Source organism: Tympanuchus pallidicinctus, unplaced genomic scaffold, assembly GCF_026119805.1.
Source record: "Tympanuchus pallidicinctus isolate F22 unplaced genomic scaffold, pur_lepc_1.0 scaffold5, whole genome shotgun sequence".
Lineage (NCBI taxonomy): Eukaryota > Metazoa > Chordata > Aves > Galliformes > Phasianidae > Tympanuchus > Tympanuchus pallidicinctus.
In genome coordinates, this window is record NW_026294769.1 from 9,892,096 (window position 1) to 9,913,166 (window position 21,071).

The window sequence follows — 21,071 nt, forward strand, 5'->3', positions numbered from 1 at the left end:
GGCAATGTGCCTCAGTTTGTCACCAGAACTAAATAAAATAGCACCAAAAGAACAAAAGAAATGCAAAGGTTTTTGAAATCTGCAAGGCTGAAAAGGGAGCATTAATACAGCGCATGGACTGCTGTTCAGCATGACAGAGAATTAGCACACCTTTGGAGTTAAGAGGCCAGCCATAAGGATAATGAGATCTAGTTTAATCTAACCTGACATGTTTTATGTATACAAATAAATGGAAGACCTGGCACAGGCCATATTAACACAGACTGAGCCTGTGCTGCCTTTGAAAGCCTCTTGCACAGCTAAGCAAACAGAGGAAAAAATAAACAACAGTTAAATTACCTTTTGAAAAGGTGTTGCTGAATGCATGAAAGAGAATTTTTGATTTCCTCTTGCTACACACAGGAATATTAATAAGAAATGAATATTCAAGAGGGGCAAGATGCATTTTTTTTTTGCAAATGGAGAAAAGATAAGGAGAAAGCATTAACTTTGTTGTTAGTGCATAGATATGTGATGTAGTGCTATATTTGGAATCATATAAAATTTATAGTAAGATAAAAAAAAGTAGGACTTTGCATCAAATATTACGAGTTGTTACAATAACAGACATGAAACCTTATGGCACATCTCCATTTCAAAAGAAGGAAGTCCATTCAGCCAACCCTACAGATGCTTTGTCTCTCTGTCACACTCATCATGTAGGAAAGCAGCTGACGGGATGTGCTCGGTTACCCCAATGACTTGCTAATTCTTGACACCCTAGCTTATATGAAAAACATTTTTCATTCTGCTCATTCTCATAATACATAAGATCAGACACTAAAGCTTAATAACAACAGCAGAAAGATTACATTTTCAAAAGGCTTGATGAAATACAAGCTACCTCATTCCCACTTGGCAAAAAAGCTATTTTTTCCAAAAACCGTTCAAAGAATTCTAAGTCACGTTAGCACTTTTCAAAATGTTACCACATGAAAGAAAAGAACAACTGTTGTCAGACATGACTTTTCTGGGGGGGGGGGGGAAAAGTGACATTTTTTTATTCTTCTTAAAAATTCATTTCTAGAGTTCTGAATTTCTAAGAGATACTCTTTAAGCTCTAATTTTTATTTAATGGAAAGTCAATAGAAAATATATTATTGCTGACATATTGCATTCCCTTTTAAATCTATGCAGATCACGGTCTAAATCAAGTTTTGTCGAGGTATAATGCTTGGAAATGAGCAAATTGTTTTGTTGATGAAACAAAACAGAGGTTATTTCTTCCATGAAAAAAAAAATATATATCATTTTAACTTGAAATGATGAGATGGTGTTCTGAGCTGAAAGGAGTTGATCTGACAAATAAACAACTATTCTTTGAATAAGAGGCCATTTGGAACTCAAGTGTTAGGAGACCATAACGTTGCAGGATTAGATAAACACAAGTAGAAAATTCACCTGCACTTATTTAAATGTCTAGTACAAATTCATCTCCTTTTAAAAATTTCTTTCTGCTCAGAAGTGCAACCAGCTGCTCAAATGTGTTGCTCCTCCTGCAAATTAATGCTTCTTAAACTTCAAGAATGCCTCTAGTTACAATTATTTTTTCTGCACATTTAAATACTTGAAATGTCTCTAGCAAAGAGACATGTGCATGTGCATGTGCATGAAGAACATTCATGGAAACTCGTAATATTCTAACCTATTAATATTAATATTCAAGCCTGTTAAACCCTCTTTTAGGAATAAGATCATCTATTCTCCCAAAAATAACTGATGAGAATAAATCCACTGATGACTTAAAATTCAGTACTCACAAAGAATGGAATAAGACCAGAAGCTTTGTCTTCATCCAAAACTTTCTTTAGGGCTGAACCACAAACAGCAAAAGTATCATCTGAAGGAACACTTTTAATCTTCACACCACTGATCAGCGCAGCCCTTTCCACAGATGAATGAGCCTGCAAGGCAATGGGCAAGTTTTAAGACAGCCATTTTTTATTGGAATTTAAGGAGTTTATTTGAATGTGAAAAATAGAAAAATTTCTTTCAAATAAAGCAACATTTGAGATTCTCGAACTGTTGCTGGTATCTAACACTTAGTAATACTCTTTCTTTCCTTTCAGATAGATAGACAAATGAGAACACATACATATACACATTTACTCACATGTGCATGCACACAAACACACCACTAGAAACCCTGAAGTATTCTTGAAACTACTGCCATGGTCTCATCCAGACAAGAATTCAATAAACATCAGTGAAATCTTTAATTAACATATTTTCAATTAGGTAGGATTGATTAAAAGCTTCAGGATTTGGCTCCAGATCAACCAAAAACTACACAGATAAACATTGTGTCTCAAAATAATTTAGTTGCTCAAGAGCATTTTTATGGTATTCACCTTTGCCAAAAAATAAAAAGAATATATACAATAAAGTGTGATATAGATTCAGATATTTTCTTACACGATCATTTTGTTTTAATTAACTACTGAATAAATTCTGGTTGAGTCATTCATTTATTTTGCTAGGTAATTAAGGAATATTCCCAATAATTTATTTTATTTACAACACATCTTATTTATCCCTAAAAATAATATTTTTTAAGAACATAAAGCACATCTCAGAAAAGTAAAATAAAGAAACCATATAGAAATCTTCAAAAACTAGAAGTAAAATATAATAGTAATTCTATTAATAGTAAAAGGTGTGGTTAGCAACAAAATGCTCATTTAAGGCATGGGAAAGCAAGAACAACAACAACAAAAAAACAACAACCAATTTTACCTTTCACCTTTCTAATATTTCATTCATCATCAATCAATTGAAAGAGAAGTTCCTCACTTTTTCATATCCTGACTAATCTCACTCACAATCTCCATGCTACCCTTCTTGAGCCTTGCTAGCGCCTACAAGAGCACTTAACCATTCTGTTCTAATTTAGCATGCAAACATGGAGGAAATTAAGCCAAAACATAGGCTGAACAATACCAGATGAAATAGTTTCTGACTTTCAACTTCGCCTATCCATGGAATGATGCATTTTAAAGGTAGATTTATCTTAACTTGTACCTCAACAGCACCTCTTGTTAAAGTACTTTGGTAAACTAATTAGGCTCCAGCCGGACAAAATGTGGAAGTCTAGGCACAGAGTCTGCCTTTGAAGTAGAACAGGGTGCGTTTACTGTAGCAATACCTTACTTCATTTAAGTATACGATGTAAAGAGGTGTTTTATGAATAATTTATACAAGAAAGAATTTTAAATAAGTAAACTACAGAAGTTCTCAGCTGGTAAGAACTTAAGAATTGCTTCAAGTACCTCACATTGGAACAAGGCTCTCTGATAACTATAGCCATTCACAAACTGGAGGTTAAAACCACAAAGATGACTTTGGCTTAAAGCAAATCTTTAGTGACGTGCTGCTGACCTAGTGCTCAGCTATGTACCCAGACATCTCCCATTATTCTATAGGAGAAAAATGAACTAAAAATGAAATGAGTGGGCAGCTGCTTAAGGTAGCTAGAGCAATCAATCAATCAATCAATGTTTTAAAAAGTCAATGAAGGTAATGGTCTAAGAAAACTGGAAGCTATCAAATAACATCCCTGACTTCTGTCCTGGTCCCAGTCAGATGTCTACTGCCAGGGGCAGCTGGGTGCTTCTTCAAGCTCTGAGGTCTCACTGTCAATGGCCTTGCAGTAGGTGCCTCAGCCCAGGCACTTATGTTGTCCCCAGACCCTCAAGTAGTTACTGGGGAAAGTCACTGGCCATGCTCTGTACTCATTAATACAGAGCAGAACAATTTCAGTGAGACTTCCTGAAAAACATAAAATCTAAGATCATCTCCTAAGATATATGAGATCTGAGTCTCCCTACTGACCAGCTTTCTGCCACCCTGCTACTGCAGTCTTGCACTGTTTTGCTCTGCTGGCGCACAGTTTTCTCTCCCTCAGAATGCCTTAGGCTTACTTTCTTTTGTGGATTATTGCTATGAGTCACACAGGTCTGTTCTTAATGCAGAAGGACCAGTGAGCTCTGCAACAATCTGCTTTTAAAGGTCAGCAATATCTTAAGGCAAATCCTTCTGTAAACACAAGATCCCCTGACCTTCAGCATACATGGAGGCCTGTCAGTTCTCATTTCAAGTCAGTCATTTACATGGGGGAAAAAAAAAATAAGGAAACAAGTAGCAGGCTTTGTGCATCACTGGGTGAAAGTTTGAGCAGAACACAGACCTTAGGATCCAGACAAAAAAAGAACAAATATCTTTTGTGCCTTTTGAAAACAGTTGTCTGTCCTTATATTTACTTGTCCTGACTGATCTCATGCAACAAGTCCTTTTTCCCTCCTAATGCACTCTTAAATTGCTTTCCAATGCTTTTCAACTAACAGTAGTAAATGAAGGCAAACTTGAAACCAGGCTGTTTTATTCTGCATAATCAGATATTACTTTGCATTAAACATCAAGTGCTAAGAAATTTTCCTCTATCTCATTGACATTTAACTAAGAAAATGTCACAGCTGTTGAGAGAAGCAACACTGTTCAGCCCTTCAATAGGATTAGAGTGCTAGGAAGGTAGGAGCAGCAGAACTCACAAAACTACAATTTGCTTTAATTAACAGTAAAAGCCTCTCACAGTCCTGACCTGCTGAGAGTTTAGCCTCATTCAGTCTGCTAAGCACCACTCACAGAAAACAAGGATTATGCATTTTTGTTTCCTTAGATTTCTCAGCTAGATTAATAGAGATTTTAGGAGTTCTAGAATGTTTTGAATTTCCTGAAGTATCAACTCTTTGAAAGGGTTGATAACTGCAGGGCAAGGGGAAATGGTTTTAAGTTGAGGAAGGGAAGATTTAGGTTGGATGTCAGGGGGAAGTTCTTTACAGAGAGAGTGGTGAGGTGCTGGAACAGGCTGCCCAGAGAGGTTGTGGATGCTCTGCCCCTGGAGGTGTTCAAGGCCAGGCTGGATGGGCCCCTGGGCAGCCTGGTCTAGTATTGAACTGGGAGGTTGGTGGCCCTGCATGTGGCAGGGGGGTTGGGGATTCATGATCCTCATGGAGGTCCCTTCCAACCCTGGCCATTCTGTGATTCTGTGAAGCAGTATGACAAATTTGTCTTATATTCATGCAGTGGGTTTGTCTGTGTGCAAGCATCTGCACCCATGCACACAGGGGCATGATATACGTGTGTGTATTTGCATGTGCAGACATGGACACACAGGCCTATAAGTGACAAAATATGATCAAGGCTTACTCACCACAACTGAAATTAATCTCTTGCTCAAATATCTTGATTTACTTCAGGAGAACCAATACTTCCATGACATTGACCTCCAAGTAGTTACTATTTATATTATGGTAGCACATGTAGATTCTAGCTCACTTATGTGGGCTGTATGATAAGATTTAAGCAAGCAAAACCAAATAGTCCCTAATCCAAAGAGTATGTTAATTCATCTGCCAACTGAGACAACCTAATTATTTTAAGTATAAACACCATGATTCGATGTTCATGCTTTTGGAGAACACTCACCTGATCAGAAGCATAGGCCACCAGCCTGCCCATGACATCTGCCTCTGTTAGCTCAGGCTTTTCTGACTGCACCCGTCTGATGGTTTTTGTTCTTGCAGCAAGCAGTGCAACAAGAGTGGCTTCACTTGCACTTCCCTGTGACAAATTGAAGAAAAGTTCAAAAGGAAGACATTTCAGAGGAAAAGCACCATATTCTTTTATATGAATTTACAAAGTTGGTAACAGAAATTGCATATGAGAAATTGCACGACCTAATGCTTTCTAAGAGAGGGTGTGACAGCAAGCGAGGAATCTCTTTTTGACCTTTGTCTTCTCTTCCCTGATGCCTCTGCTTGTCTGCTCTATGCTTGTTCATTGTAGGCACCAACCTTGCAATCAATTCTAGAAAGCCAGACTCACAGAATTAAGGGTACATGAAAATGCTCTCAACAATCAGATGTTGACCATCTGTTGACCAGTAGCCATAGTAGAGTACCTGTTGATTTCTGTTACTCTAGATTTCACGTTTAACTTCAATCAGAATCTAACAACTCCCATTTCTGTCAAAAAAAGCTATAGTGCTTTTTTAATACTTACCCAGAGTCAGGAGAGTTACCTTGTAGTCAAGAGAAAAAATACTAAAAACCAAAAAAGTTCTGACTCAATATAGATGACTGCTTTTTGAAGGATTATTTATATAATTTCCTGTCATCAAAAACATAAGGATACTCCTAAATTGCATTTTGATTTAAAAAAAAAAAAAAAAAGAATTTCAATTGTGCATTAGGTAATCTGTGGCTATAAAGACAGGGAATTTCTTTGTATCAACTGATCTGTAAATTTCAGAGGAGAACACAAGTTTCCACAAATTACACTGTATGCTTTTCTCTGGATCAGGCAGATGAAATGTGCTGCAAACTGCTCTTTTAAACTATAAGAAACTTTCTGTAAACATATGTTTATAAATGTCCATATTTTGGGTGTGCATATGCAAGTGCATATGCAAAGGTTTTAGGTACTTTCAAAGTTGAGCTACTGTTATGCAAGTCTTCCTCTGCCAACCACATAATACTGCAATGAATACACCTCCTTATATTACTGATTATACCTCAGAAAAATCCAATGTCAACAAGATAATTTTGGAGTGATGTTTCTTACTCTGTACCAAAATTCTATCCTCTCTCTACTAAAGATCTGTGCATACTTACTAATTATAAAGTAATTAAGTATTTAGGAAGTCTTAATTCTTCCCTGGTAATAAACCTGATATTACAGATTTTATACATGAGAACGATCCCAGTGAACTTAGATTTCCTCCTCACTAATACTGAAGTTAGTTGAGCTATTATCAAGAGACAGAGCTGCCTTTTACACATCAACAGTGAGTAAGCCCTTACAGCAGCTGAAAGTGAACAGAGTGAGCAGGAAAAAGTACAGTCTCTAAATATTTATTAAATGCACTGCCGTGATTAAGAGGTTTTATCTGTCTTCCCAGGGGTGTGGGATTTGAGGATGTAAACCCCAGAGCCTGTAGCAAAATACAAAGATGAGTAAGAAACACTCCTAGCTGCTGATGCTGCTTATAGCCTCACAGTATCTCAAACAAATATTACAGAAAAATATACACAGAACATTACAGGAAAGCATACATCCTATGCAGAATGTTGTAAGAAGATATATATCACTCCTGGTTCAAGTAAGGCAGCACTTCTTCGTGAGGCAAAGGGTGAAAGAAATTTTGTCCATTGACTACAAAAAGTGATATGCTAGAATCCCCATGCCATACTATACTGTCCAAAACATCATTTCCAGCAGATGAAAATACAGTGCAAACTGCTGCAACTTACTGTGGTGCTCACACAGTCTTTCAGATGAGTTATATGTCTACAGAAATAAGTTAGGCAGCATAAAACTTATCTGTGGGTTTTATCTTAATTCCACGAGTCACTCAGAGCAACCTTTCCAAACCACAGTTCTTCACTGTAAAGTTTCCTCTAGCATCCATGTGTTTAGTATCTGGGAGGAAGTATAACTTATTATTAAAGTATTAAAATACTTGATTATGAGGACACATCTTTCAAGTATATATGGAAAAATCCTTTTTATTATTTATTTATTTATTTATTCTTCTTCTTTGTTTTTGGCAAAAATAAGGCCTTGTAAAACTCTTAGCATCTTTCTAGGACATACAATAAGTTTGTATTTTTAATAAGTCTGCAAAAGTATATGCAGGAAAATGACTGTAGGAAATTCCAAAAGTTAAGGCATTACTTTGATATTTGGAAATCTAAGCTCCCACTATTCTAAGGGCTTAATCAGGGCAAATCACTCGGGCTCAGGAAACACCTCCATCTTCTGAGAAGTGCCATGATCTGTTCTGGTATCCTGACTATCTTTCACCCACCTGGTGCCTAGACACCAAATACAACAGCTATTGTCTAAATCTTATTTCATGGAAGCATAGTTAGACAGAAGGAGGCCATCTATGCAGCTGGATCTTGCCTACTGGCTGGAAAAACTGGAATATGGCCTAGAAGCAACCTGGAAATGCATTTTGATGGCTCATAACAGAAACAGACTTTTTCCCACCTTTCCCTCAATTCCATTAGTCCCCTTTTTGGACTAAAAATGTTTGTAAATGTGGTCTGTAGGGTTTATCTATTCACTTGGCACCACAGTCATGCCCTAAATGACTTTGAGTAAAAAATCCCCTGGTTCTCAGACTACTGTTTACTGATGGGAAAATCATATGTTTCTCACCAAACCAAAGACAGGCTGAGTCTGATTTTATTTCACTCTTAAAATACTACTTCTTCGCAGAGTTTAAACTCTTTAAAATTCAAACTTTTCAGCAGTTTGTCTAGAATGAACAGCAGGATATGCGTGCTATACTCAGACAAGCTTCACGAAGAAAGTAGTTTTCTCATTTTTAAAAGCTGTTTTTTTCTGCTCTTGAATGCTGCATTCTGCATTAAGTGAAGGATGATGATACCTTTCCTTTTACCGCAAGCAAACAAAGGTTGCCATGGCAAGCAGGCTCAAGAGGCAGAAGAAATATCAGTAAGAGCTGATGTTCATGTCCACCAGAGCTCTGAACTGAAATTTTCTTTCATCTTTTGCCATTTTCAAGTGTCATCCTGCTCACAGTAACACAGTGCTTCATATTGACATAGGCTTTCAGATGTAATTAAAAGCTAATTTTCACAGGCTTAGTTTTACCCAATACTGCAACAATTACTTGGTATTTGCCAAGGGAATGACTGGCAGTTTCACACTCTCACGTTGCTTTTGCCTCATGCTCTCTTGTATTATTACTGTTTCAAGAGCAAGACAAGATCTGCAGCATAAATGACTTCATTGTAAGCAAGAACACAGAACATACTTTTGATTCTTGAAACGACTTGTGTCTGATGAAAATTATAGGCAATCCAGCACTGTCAGCCTGGAAGGGCAATTTTTCCTGCCGATAACCATCAGGCATAATTGCTTGCTTTTACTGGTACCAAATAAATGCTAGAGATGCATGACAAAAGCTTGATTTCTCAAACACTCTGCCTAGTAATTGTAATGGAAAAGGTCCCAACAAAGCAAGCAGAATGAGTAAAGTTACTCTGAAAAATACACAGGTGTAGGTGCAGGTCCACCTAAGAGAATTACAGCAGTTGGGTTAAATTTGGAGTTACCTGGGAAGACGCTGGCAGAATTTACTGAAATATGCCGCAAGTGGTTGCAGCTGAGATCAAAGAAAGAAGCTCCCGTTTTTAGCATGTAGTTCAGATATGTGTTAGAAGCCAATCTTAGCATAAAACAAAGCATAAAACAGACTGTGCCTATATCTCCAATCACTGGACTTCAGAAATTATCAAATGAGCAAAGAAAAAAATATTTAAAAGTTCTGTCTTTCCCATGACAGAAATCTATTTTAATTAGGTGAATAACCACAACCAAATTCTGTGCATTTGAATAAAGATCATGCAGTGTAGGAGCAAGCCATGGTAGACAATCTATATAGCTTTATTACACATGCAAGATCACCCACTGATAATATATTCCTTATCGTACAGATGCTCTGTTCAGATAGTGTGGGCTTTCATTAAGGACACAACTTTCCAAAAGTTTGGAGTTTGACGTTGGATATGGAACTGCAGACTGAAAATTGTGCTATCTAACGACAAAACATTTTTGGTTCAAATTTTAAGCAGCTTCATTTTATTCCAACTATCTACTTCTAAACTTTCCATTTTTTTAATGTAAGGAAAACTTCTTAAAAGTATGTCAATTTCTTTGAAAAAGATTAACAGACTTTCTACTGCACTGAGTTATTTCTACTTTAAGTAGTTTCTCTGCTATATTCTTATCCATTGTTTGATCCCTAATAAAAAAAAAAAAGGAAGGCTGAAACAAATACTCAAAGATGTCCAAGGTAAACTTCACATAAGCTTTTGTAAACCCTTTTATTTATAATCCTAACATATATTTCTACTTAAGAAGATTTTTTTATTGTCATTTTCAGGCATTAAACATTACTGCATATTGTTGATAGCTTTCTTAAGTTGTTGATAACAATTTTTCATGGAGAATAGTATTTCAGAGCTTTTTTGTTGTTTGTTTGTTTGTCTTCCATTACTGCCGTGAACGTTCCTACCCACCCATGGACATTCTCCCTATGCATCAGTCTTTCTGAAAGCCTAAAAAGAATCCACCCAAGTGACAACAAAAATACCCTTTATTAATATTTTGGTACGGTGGTGTCACAAAATCATAAAGATCAGAAATTCATCTTGTATTTTTCTTAACCTGTATTCCTTCTCTTACCTGAATGACTCCTCCACCTTGCCCATCCTTTCCAGCTAAAAACTCTTCAGGCAAGTTAATCATCTTCCCTAGCCAATCCAGCATGACAGTTTCCAGCTCCGTGCATGCTGGACTTGCAGCCTGTGATGAAAAAAAGAACAGAGAAAATAACCTCACTAGGGTATGAAGAGAAACAAAAGCCTTGCCCTGGTGCATCATTCTCCTGCTATCTTTAGAATACAGAGGAAAAGACTCGCTTCCTTTAGCAGCTAAATTAGGGACCTAGCAACCAGTTCATAAATGGCGTGCCTCATTATTTAAAAATGTCAAATTGGACCTCATATAGAAGAACTGTGACTGTCAAATGTCAAAGCTAGGACCTGTATCTTCAGAACTCTTCTTTTCTTCCACATCCAGTACCAACCTTTTCTGAGAAGAGCCCATCTGGCATGAATGTTTTTTTTTTGTTTGTTTGTTTTGTTTTTAACATAATTTTCCACAATACAAGAAATAACATAACCAAGCAGTAAGCATGGTCATACTATGCAGTGAGTAACCAGTAAGCTTGCACTATTACTACTAATTCTAAACGATGGTAATTTTTCTAGGACAGAACTTCCAAGAGGAAACAGTGCTCTGTGAAAGCACTTAGTAAGTCAAGGAAATGTAGTTATAAAAAATAGTCCTGTGACTTCATTACTATTAATAATTTCACTGAAGACTGTCATTGAAACACTTTAAATCTTGGCAAGGGAAAGTGTCATTACCTCATAGCTATATATACCCCAATAAACTTACCCAAGAGAAGCCCACACATCCTATTCCACCACATAACATGTCTGCAAGAAGAGCTGGGAAGGAACTGGCTGCAGGGAAGTAGGCAAAAAAGTAGGGACTGTGCCAGTGAGTCACCTGTAGTAAGAGAAAAACAGTCATTTATAACTAATGCAGAAGCACAAACAAGTGGTCACAAAATCAGAAGAGGACAGGAGGTAAGGACCAGTCAACAGTTCTTCATTACATGGCTGTAACATAGGATCCAGTTTTTAAGAGAAGCTTGTTTTTCTCTTTAAAAAAAAAAAAAAAAAAAAATAAATAAATAAAATCTCCTTTTTACTCAAATTAGAAAGAAAATGTTGGCTGAATTTAGTTCTTGCCCCTGCCTCCTAACAGTCCCATAATCAGAGCTCTGTTTTTGTCAGGCTAGAACTGTTTGCACAGTGGCAGCATGAGTTTCTGTGCAGGGTACGGTTCTTGATCCTCTGTTTTCAGAGACTCCTCCAGGGTTCTCTATTTGATCTCTGTCATGCCACTGATTTAGCAAATGTGTCTTTAAATGCGCAGACCTCTCTCGCCCATGCCTTGCATCCGTTTGCTCAAATTCATGCACCAAATCTGACCAAATAGCCCCTCCCCCAAAATGAAAGAATCCATTCCAATACCCAGTGCTTTCTCCAGAAAATTACACTATCACCTTCCAGTAACAGATTATGATTTATATACAATTTTAAGTTGTGCATACTAATAAAAACACAATAACTGCACAAAACCTGGTGACTATTTTGCAGCAACCACATTTAGAAGCATTTTTTGCAGTACCTAAGCCATTTTAAAGACTTTATAAGACACTTGATAGGGCTCCACAACTCCAATCTAATAAAATTTGAAAACATGAAATGTACTGCCACACTGTAATGCTCAGTGGAAGTAATAAGGTACAAAGTGTTTATCTTATTCAAGATAATAGGTAAATTTAAGAAAAAAAATGCTTTCAGGGAATTAGGTGAATTATAAGCGTTCTGCTGAATTTCTGCTTACAAGAGCTTTTTCCTCAGCAAGAAACCTAGAGGCTGCTGAGTTACTGAAGCTAGCCTTGCCTTAAACTGTTAGGTTTTTTTTTGTTTTGTTACTTAATATTGGAGTTCTTCTGTTACAAGTGAAGAATAGGAGGAACACGCACAGTCTCTTGCCTGATCTCAGTGTCTTTCTTACTGATTTGTTCTGCATGCATTCCCACTGTTCCACAGGCTGCAAACACCCTTTTTTTTTTTCCCTTGCCTAACCTTCATGCCAACAAGCATCTGTCCCTTGGGAACATACACCTTGCTGATGTAAACTGTCTTAGATGTGTATAATGAATCAGGTGTCACTTTCTATACTGCAGTATACCATACATACCTTTCAGATGCCCCTGCCCTTTCACATGAAACCATCTCATTACATTTTCTGTTGCCTAAAAGAGCCATGCATATGGTACGTTCAAGATTTCACTCTTACAGTCACTAGGTCCTGATCTACTCAAATCACAAATTCAAGGGCAAGCCACTGTAGATGTTTTTGTCTGTCTCTGTTCTATACAGTAGTGATATTTCTTTGCTGCAATGAAGATTTAGAGCACTAATCAGAAAAGAAAAAAAAAACACCTGGGTTGGGATATGGTTATTAACAGCAAAACACGAAACAGATTAAAAATACCCAATAAACAGAAGTCTCTGATAGGACCCACATGCACAGACTTTCACTGACGTTCATAATGAACCAGGGCTGCTACCGTTCATCTACCCAGCTATAATCCTTCGTGATCTGCAAGACTTTTGACATTCATCTTGGGTTAATCAGGTTAAACTGCCTACTTGCTGTGAGCCATTCATTTGATGAAACACAGCAAATACAATTTGCACCACTTTCACAGAGTGAAAAAGCCAGAAGCCCCAGGGCAAGTGCAGCTGTGATTCTTCCTCTCCTGCCTCCCTTTCATGTGAATCAGCTCTAAAATTCATCTCTTTTGCCAGCAGACACACTTAGTCAAACACTGCAAAGGGTGTGACACCATTGATGCTTGTTTATTTAGCCCTGTACTGATAAACTATGATACACAAGTGTCTTCGGTTCAATAATTATCATACTCTTGTTTTTCAACGACTTTTTTTTCCACGGATCTCATCTAAGGATGTCTTTTTTTTCTGTGGTTTGCTTAGACTGAACAAGAGTCTTCCTTCACCACATAGTAGCAATAGGTGCTTCAGCAGAAAGCTCACAGATTAAGGAATCCAGTTTGCAGCAAAGTATTGTCTTGGCACTACTTGCAGTCACAGATAAACTTGAGTGTTTTTAGCTCCAAAAAAAGAGGGCAGATATTTCCAAAGAACAAAGTAAGTCTGAGACAGAAGTCTGATATTTTTGTACCCAGATTCCTTCCACTTGGCTTCCTGCTGCAGAAATCAAAGTCTGGCTGTTCCCTCAGTTCCACCCTGAACTAGCTAGCACAAGCCAGGGATCAACTATCTGGAAAGCAACTCTGCAGAACTGGATTTAGGGGTGATGGGAAAAATACATTGGAACATGGCTTATTAATGTGCTCTTTTGGCAAATAAAGGCTAACAGCATCCTGGCTACATCAGGAAAACTGTTACCAGCAGGTCAAGAGAGGTGATCCTTCCCCTTTATTCAGCGCTGGTGAGGCCACATCAGCAGTCTGTATCCAACTCTGGACTTCTTCAATACAAGAAATACATGGACATTCTGAAGTGAGTTCAATGAAGGGCCAGGAAGTCAATTAATGGATTAGAGTATCACTCATATAACAAGAAACTGAGAAGCTAAGATTGTTCAGCTTGTAAAAGCCCAGGTGAGGGATCTTACGAAGGTGTATAAATGCCTCACTGGAGCACATATAAAGATGCCACATTCTTTTCAGAGGTATGCAGTTTCAAGACAAGATGTCAACAAATTGATATACAGGAAATTCCACTTAAATGTAAGAACTTCTTTTACTGTAAGGATGACCAAACTTTGGAACAGGAAAGAGAGGTAGCAAAGACAATCTTTGGAGATGTTCAACACTCAATTTGCCACATTCTGACTGACTCTGCTTTTGGCATAGAGGTGGAGGTGGACTACATGATCTTCAGAGATGCTATCCATCCTAAGCTATCCTGTGACACAGTTTTCATGAGATTTCAGTATTTAATTTAAACAACACAGGCACAATAAGAGTTACTACTAGAACTAGAATTTATATACTCACGCGCATTGTGTCACAAATACTAACATTTCATACCAGATGAAAGTTCTGGATAAAACTTTTTTTGTTCAAAATGCACTTTCACTAAGTCAATAGTTATTTGCTATTTATTTGCAAAACCACGTTAAGTAAAAGGAAACATGACAAAATGAAATAACTGGAATTCAATGTCTCACATTCTAGTCTCAAATGATTCATCTCTTTTTTTTTTAATTTGTTATTATTTCACTGAGCATTCTGAACTATTCTGATTAGCAAAGTGTTCTCTGTTCTACTTCAAGAAAAACAAATGGTTAACATTTTCCTCCAGTGAAAAAGAAAAGGCTTTCAAAACTAAATGCTTTTTCATATTTAGCATTTTATTATCATCAGATAGTATGAGCATTTGGTATAAACTGTCTTTAAAATGAACTGCAGTGTATTGTAATACATTTCATATTTAAACAACAGCGCTATAAGAAACAAAGTATTTGCATGCATTGACCATAATTCTCTCATTGAATTTACACTAACTTAATTCTTTTGGATTTAAGACTTTATCCACGGACCTTTGTGAAGAGTGGAGCAATTTTCATTGAATTCAGTGGAGTTTTAGTCAGCGAGACAGCAGGTTGGCACCGAGGGAAATGATAAAAAAATGCATCAAATATTTACACTGGTCAATGAAAAGGAACTGATATTAAAGTACACTGACTAAAAGCATCTACAGAACAGTGATTCCATGTTTAGTCATATTACAATTGCATCACCTATCTACACACAGGAAAGTAATGTAAAAATACTATTGAAAGTATCCAAAGGATATTTTTTAATTAACATCTATTAATCATCCAGTCCTTTTCAAGCTGTTTCAAGTCATTAGAAGACAAATATATATATATTTAAAATAAAAACAGTATAGCATGACTGGAGAAACAAGAAAGATTTAGAGCTGAACAAATGCCAGATGCTTTGATTTACATTGTCTGTTCAATAGTAATCTATCCAAAGACTAATATTTAGGCAATGACCATCTGCCTTAAAGTGTACTAGAAGAAGTCAGCATTTAGGAGAATATGTCAACATGACAAGTATTGGAGAGAATCCTTTCTAGTCAGATCTGTAATAAAAAGAAGTCTCAGAAGAGAACTTCAATATTTAAAGATCAGTTTGAAGGAACATTTTATGTACAGTAGACTAATAAAAATTCCATTTTAGAAAATATTCACTGTGCTTTGCAAACAGCAAAAGTAGCACATAAAATGGAATGGTAGAAAGATCTGCCTTAACCCATTCAAGATAGAAAAGGGGATTATCTCCAAAAGCAAGCCTCATATGAAGCAAAATAATCATTTTATTATTTCTAGAAAGAGCAGAAAGTGTTAGTAAAGTGTTGGATCATGTTTAACTACAGATACATAGCAGATTCCTCCCTTTTAAAAGCTAAGCAATGTGGGTACTTCTGCTTGTAAAGTTTATCTGCACAACTTTCATCCACACTTTTCTTTTGTTTTTGAAATCCCAGATGCAGCATTGAATATTGCACTACAGATCTATTTTCCTTACCCCTGGCATAATGATCTTCTCAATGTCCTTAAAGACATCCTCAAAGCTCTCAGGATCCTGTGGTGCACAGTCTGGAATGAGAGTCCTCAGATATCCTGGTTCCACATCTGGGAAGACCTGTCTTTTTTCTATCTTCTCCAGGTAATCTGCAACGTAGTCCACCATCTCCTTCCCTCTCTTGCGGAACTCTGCAGCATCCATGGATATCACAGTCTAGGACTTAGCAGAAAAATAAAACAAAACAAAAACCTAAAAAGAAAGAAAGGTCCCATTTGAAAAAAAAAAAAATCACTGGTTTCAGACTGTGATGCTGGGCTTCCCCCCACACTTCTTTCTTTCTTCCAACTTCCTGCTTTGGCCTGACCTTGCTCACCTGCATGGCATCAGGCTGCATGAGAGGATCTCTCCTCAGCTGGGATGACTCTGGAGGTTACACTTGCTGCAGAGATCCTTTACACCTTGATGTCAAAATGCCTTGTTGACACAGATCCTCACTAAGTGATTAATAGTTTATTTCAAGCTTCATTAGCTTTTCTATTTCTTTGATTGTGCACATATAAACCCTTAGACATAAACTGCTGACCAAGTCTGGGAATAACAGTGGATTCTGCCGCACTTGGGCTCATTACCTTCATGGTTCAAGGAGTTTAGAAAGCAAAGGTGTCCACTCAATAAGAGGGTCTCTTACATGTGTGTGTTTAACCTTAACCTCTACACAGTAAATTACCAAACTACCTCAAATCTTGATAAGTTGCTGTTAAATCACTACATTATATTTAAAATATATCAATAAATATATTCCTGCTTCTCTCTTACTAGCAAGATATATAGTGTAGTTGTCCGCAATGCAGACCTCTTATTCAGGTGATTTATAAGATCACTCTCACAATCCTTTGGAAAAACCTAGACCACGTGTTCTTTTATTTCTGCATATTGTGTCAATATCCATACAACATTGCATTCTGCTCCACTCCAGTTTTGCTGGACATTGCTTAGGAGTAAACAAGGCTACTAAAGCTTTGATGTCTACATTATGAAGTACATTAGATTAACACAGGCAGAGGCACACTGATGAAGATTCAGAAATCACAAATGTAACCCCTATTGCAGCTGGCCAATACAAGAATGTGGCATTGCTCACATTGTAATCAGCTCCCTCTTGCCTTTTGAATGAGAGACCAAAGGAAATAGCATGCAACGCATCTCTATTATAACCCATAACACCAAGCTATAGTAACTGCAGTTATATTGGCTGCCCTGTCATTCTATCTACTTCTTGCCTCCTGTCTTGCTTCAACGTTCACCAGCCTTACTCTGTCACTGTAAATACACACACGTGCTTACAATAAAACCTTATTTCTTATTGAGGTTTCAGTACAAATTCACTTAGAGTTATCTGTGTTGCATTTTGCAGGAGGATGCAGAGAAGCTCTGTCTGAGGCAATCCCTGTTTCCAAGACATCAGGAAACGTATGCTCTGAGCCAGGAAGAAACTGGGCGAGTACACCCAAGGTGTTGTATGGCTGAGATGACTGAGCTGAAGCTGTGCAGACAAGCTTGTATTGCTAGGGTGCCTGCTCTTGTAATCCCAGCCCACCCAGCTTTTGTGCTTTATGTGGCTGTGCATTTTGGAAGCTCAGTGAATACAACACTGACTAAAAAAAACTCTTAAGCATCTTTATGAACTCACACGGAGTGGATCTTCGGGATCCAGAAAGAAAACTGGCAAGAGAAACAAGGATACTCACTGCTGCTATAAATAATTACTACCTTAGTTCACATACCTTCAAGACCTTCACTCTGTAAGGAAATAATTACATTAAGCAAAATGCAAATATTATGTAATTAAGAGGCAATTTCTTTAGGTATTGGTTATTTCTGCTGAGCACTTATAACTGAAGGCATCATAACTGAGGAAAGAGGCCCTACAGGGCTTTACTACATTTGACTTAGCACTGTCCCAGCACGAAAGAAAGACATCACTGATGAACATCGTCCTCTAAACACCTCTGCTGACACAAATAGAGGGACTGCTGTGAAGCAGCTGCTACTTCTATTTAGGAAAGAAGGGTGCTGCTATAGGTCACCAACCACTTAGGAAAGTGGGGATCTGCAGCGCAGATATAGAAATAGCCCTTTTCAATGCTACTTTATCATCACTACATTATTCTTTTTAACCATCATGTAAGCGTCTGTGTCCAATGAATTCTAGTGCAATGTCAGAGCGGATACAAGCATCACTATCCTTTCATTAGCTCTCTAGCTTTACTTGATATTACTCAAAGATGGACCATTTAAAACAGAACTGTCTGTGCATCACTTTGTCTTTTCCCGAAATACAAATCAAATTGCATAGATTAAATAGCATCATGCATAAGCTCAGAACAGCTCACAAACAGATAAAAATAAATGTAATTTACCACATTAATACACCGTAGACACTACATTATACAGTTTGTGACTGTTTTTCCTACTGCCCAGCTTTTTTTGATCTGAGATCTCTTTTTATTATAAGTTATTTGCATCATCTTATACCTATATAGTTCACTGATGCAATTCATTGCCACTTTTTATTAATAGCAGATTGGACAAAGCTCTTTCTGGATATCAGCTTAAGCAAATAAAGTTTGGATCTGAACATCACGTATGTATTTTGTGTCTTGGGCCTATCACCACTGGAATGAAATTTGTCAGCTGTTTGCACCAAATACAAGCTTTAGATAATCACTGAGCTTTTATTTGTTCTTTGCTATCGTTATTCCTGAGAATGGAAGGTCCAGTGGCTCATCCTAACATTGTCATGGCTGCACTGCTTCTCTTATAAACACACTGTTACAACAGCATTCTCAAACTTCTGGAAAAAGAATTAAATTACGAGGGAAACTCACTGTTTTGCATGGGATAGTAATCGACCTCAGAAGATTAGGCATGCACACACACACAAAAAAGGGAAAATGAAGCATCCATCCCAAATCAGTCATGAGTTAATTGCAACACAATATATAAGTTGATATATACTTGTATATATTAGTATCTAGTTAACTTCTAATCAACTTTCAATTCAGATCAATCCATTGAAATACATTGATCTGTTTCAACTTAAAGCAAAGCATTAACTCTTCTTCCCCCAGTATTGAGACACTGAAAATGAACATCTACCTACACTTACCTTACCTATCCTTGCTATTTTTTCCCCCTCCCTGAAAGACCTGGTCTGAAAATTCCCTACCCACTGCAATACATCTCTTATCTATCTCACATGATAGGGGAACTGTGAATGCACAGTACGTGCAGGAATACAGAGGTCATCTAAAATTTTCCTTTTTACTGCCTATTTTACATCTGTACTTCTATGAGTGACAAGACCACTTACACTCTCGTCCCTATTTTTATTCTCCTCTAATAGATCTTGTTCCATCTGCCTAGTAGTACTACTTGCTACAGAGGCCACATCCAGTAGACTGAATATCTGGCAACTGTAATGCTGACTGGTTAGCACTGTAAAGACAGAAATTACTTAATCTCTCTACCAGTACAGAACATTTCTTCCTCCTACCTCTCACATGCAACACGTATAATGCAACAACACAATGCCCAGAGAACTTCCCTGTGTGCAGGATGTTCCAGAAATACAGAATATGATCTTCTAAGAAGCAAAATACTTTAGACAACTCAGCCCTTAGGGTATGAACCGTTTGAGAACCCATATTTTCCAATGGGCTGAGCGTTAAAATCTGTGTGTGCTTGGAAAGATTTACATAAATTGAAGGGACTTCAACTGCAAAATAATGCAGGTTGAGTTTCCAAAATGAAACAGAAGCCTCACAGAAACTGAATCTCTCTGAACTGTTCAGTAGGGTCTGTTTTTCCCAAGGGCATGCAGACTAACAAAAGCTCCATCCCACACCTCCCATGATTAATTTCAGCACTTCCAACATTGCCCAAATCAACTTCAAGTGAAGTGAGCACAGCTTTCCAGGAGGCACCTAGCCTAACCATCAACCCTTACTAGTTTGGAAGGCCACCGTGTTGAAGTTCACTAAAAGCCTTGTTCTGGCTGATAAAATACAATTTTATCAAACATATGTCTGAGTGCTTTTCTAACCAGCAAGAAACCACAGCTGCTGTCACCACTGTACATCTTTGGATTAAGTCCTACTTCACTGCAGAAGATAGACTGAGTTTTCCTATTACTTCAAAATCAAGAACAATCACATTAACTTAAATTACACAAATTTATCTTTATTTTTATTCATATGTAAGCCCTTTGTTCTCTAGTTTTGCTGGGATATGTCACAGCACAAGTATATACTACACGATCTTGAGATGACATAACCTTTTCTGCTTTGTTTAAGTACTCCTACCTTCTACTCTGAAATTAGACTTGGTAATATTTTATGTCACTGAAGTTACCACAAACAGGTTTTCACCTTCAGATATATTCAACATGATGTTCATTTACAAAACATTTTCTACTTTATCTGAAACTGAACCATACAAATGAACACTATACACACAAGAGCACTACATACACTTGTAGACACAATATTACGTAGATTATTTTGATTATTAATGATTTCTGTTAACAAAGCATTATTTGTAATTTCAGAATTTGTTTTTAACTAAATGTAAATGATCTTTAAGTACTCCTAAGAAATTATTAAATGGGAAACAAATTGAAGAAAAGAAATGAGAGAAAAGAAAGAAGAGAAAAATAAAAGTGGGGTTGGGCGGGGGGGAAAACAAGGAAAACGAAAAGGAAAAGAGTAAATGCAGGTGGATGTACATCCAATATAATTTTATGAACACCTGTTCTCCAGTTGATCAAAGCAAATAAAAAAAAAAGCTAGTATCAACAAAATGTTTTAGCAGCCCCTAATGTTAAATGAGGAAAGGAGGAATGCACAGACACCAATAGCACCTTAAACTGGTGGCTGCATTAGCTCAAAAAAGTAATAACTATCTATCTTTCCAATAAAAGAGACAAGCCCATTCTATTCTGCCAACTGTTTGTTCAGAACGCAGTGTAACTGAAAGGCTTGGGATGCTACACTGACACTGCTGAAGCCCTGAGGACTTTGTGCTGTTGAACCCAACAAGTAGAAAGTTTTTCTGGCTTTTGCTTCTGTTAAGCTAAATTTCTACTACTGGCAGTAAGAGTATTGCTTGAATAAGGACTTCAGGATAATTCTTAACTCAGAGTAGA

At 37.2% G+C, this 21,071-nt stretch overlaps 1 protein-coding gene across 6 annotated transcripts in view; it reads right to left on the minus strand.

Moving 5' to 3' along the window:
* The window catches only part of DDC (dopa decarboxylase), a 69,463-nt gene that overhangs the window by 33,322 nt on the left and 15,070 nt on the right, over positions 1 to 21,071 (minus strand). For 3 of the 6 annotated variants that reach the window (XM_052703533.1, XM_052703527.1, XM_052703530.1), the window contains exons 2-6: positions 15,866 to 16,114; positions 11,095 to 11,208; positions 10,318 to 10,437; positions 5,524 to 5,658; positions 1,800 to 1,943 (exon numbers count right to left, since the gene is read on the minus strand). In XM_052703533.1, coding sequence (XP_052559493.1) covers positions 1,800 to 1,943; positions 5,524 to 5,658; positions 10,318 to 10,437; positions 11,095 to 11,208; positions 15,866 to 16,066 — 714 coding nt within the window. In that variant the 5' untranslated portion in view covers positions 16,067 to 16,114. The remainder of the gene's footprint in view (positions 1 to 1,799; positions 1,944 to 5,523; positions 5,659 to 10,317; positions 10,438 to 11,094; positions 11,209 to 15,865; positions 16,115 to 21,071) is intronic. The other 3 variants (XM_052703529.1, XM_052703532.1, XM_052703531.1) reach the window with 1 other exon arrangement.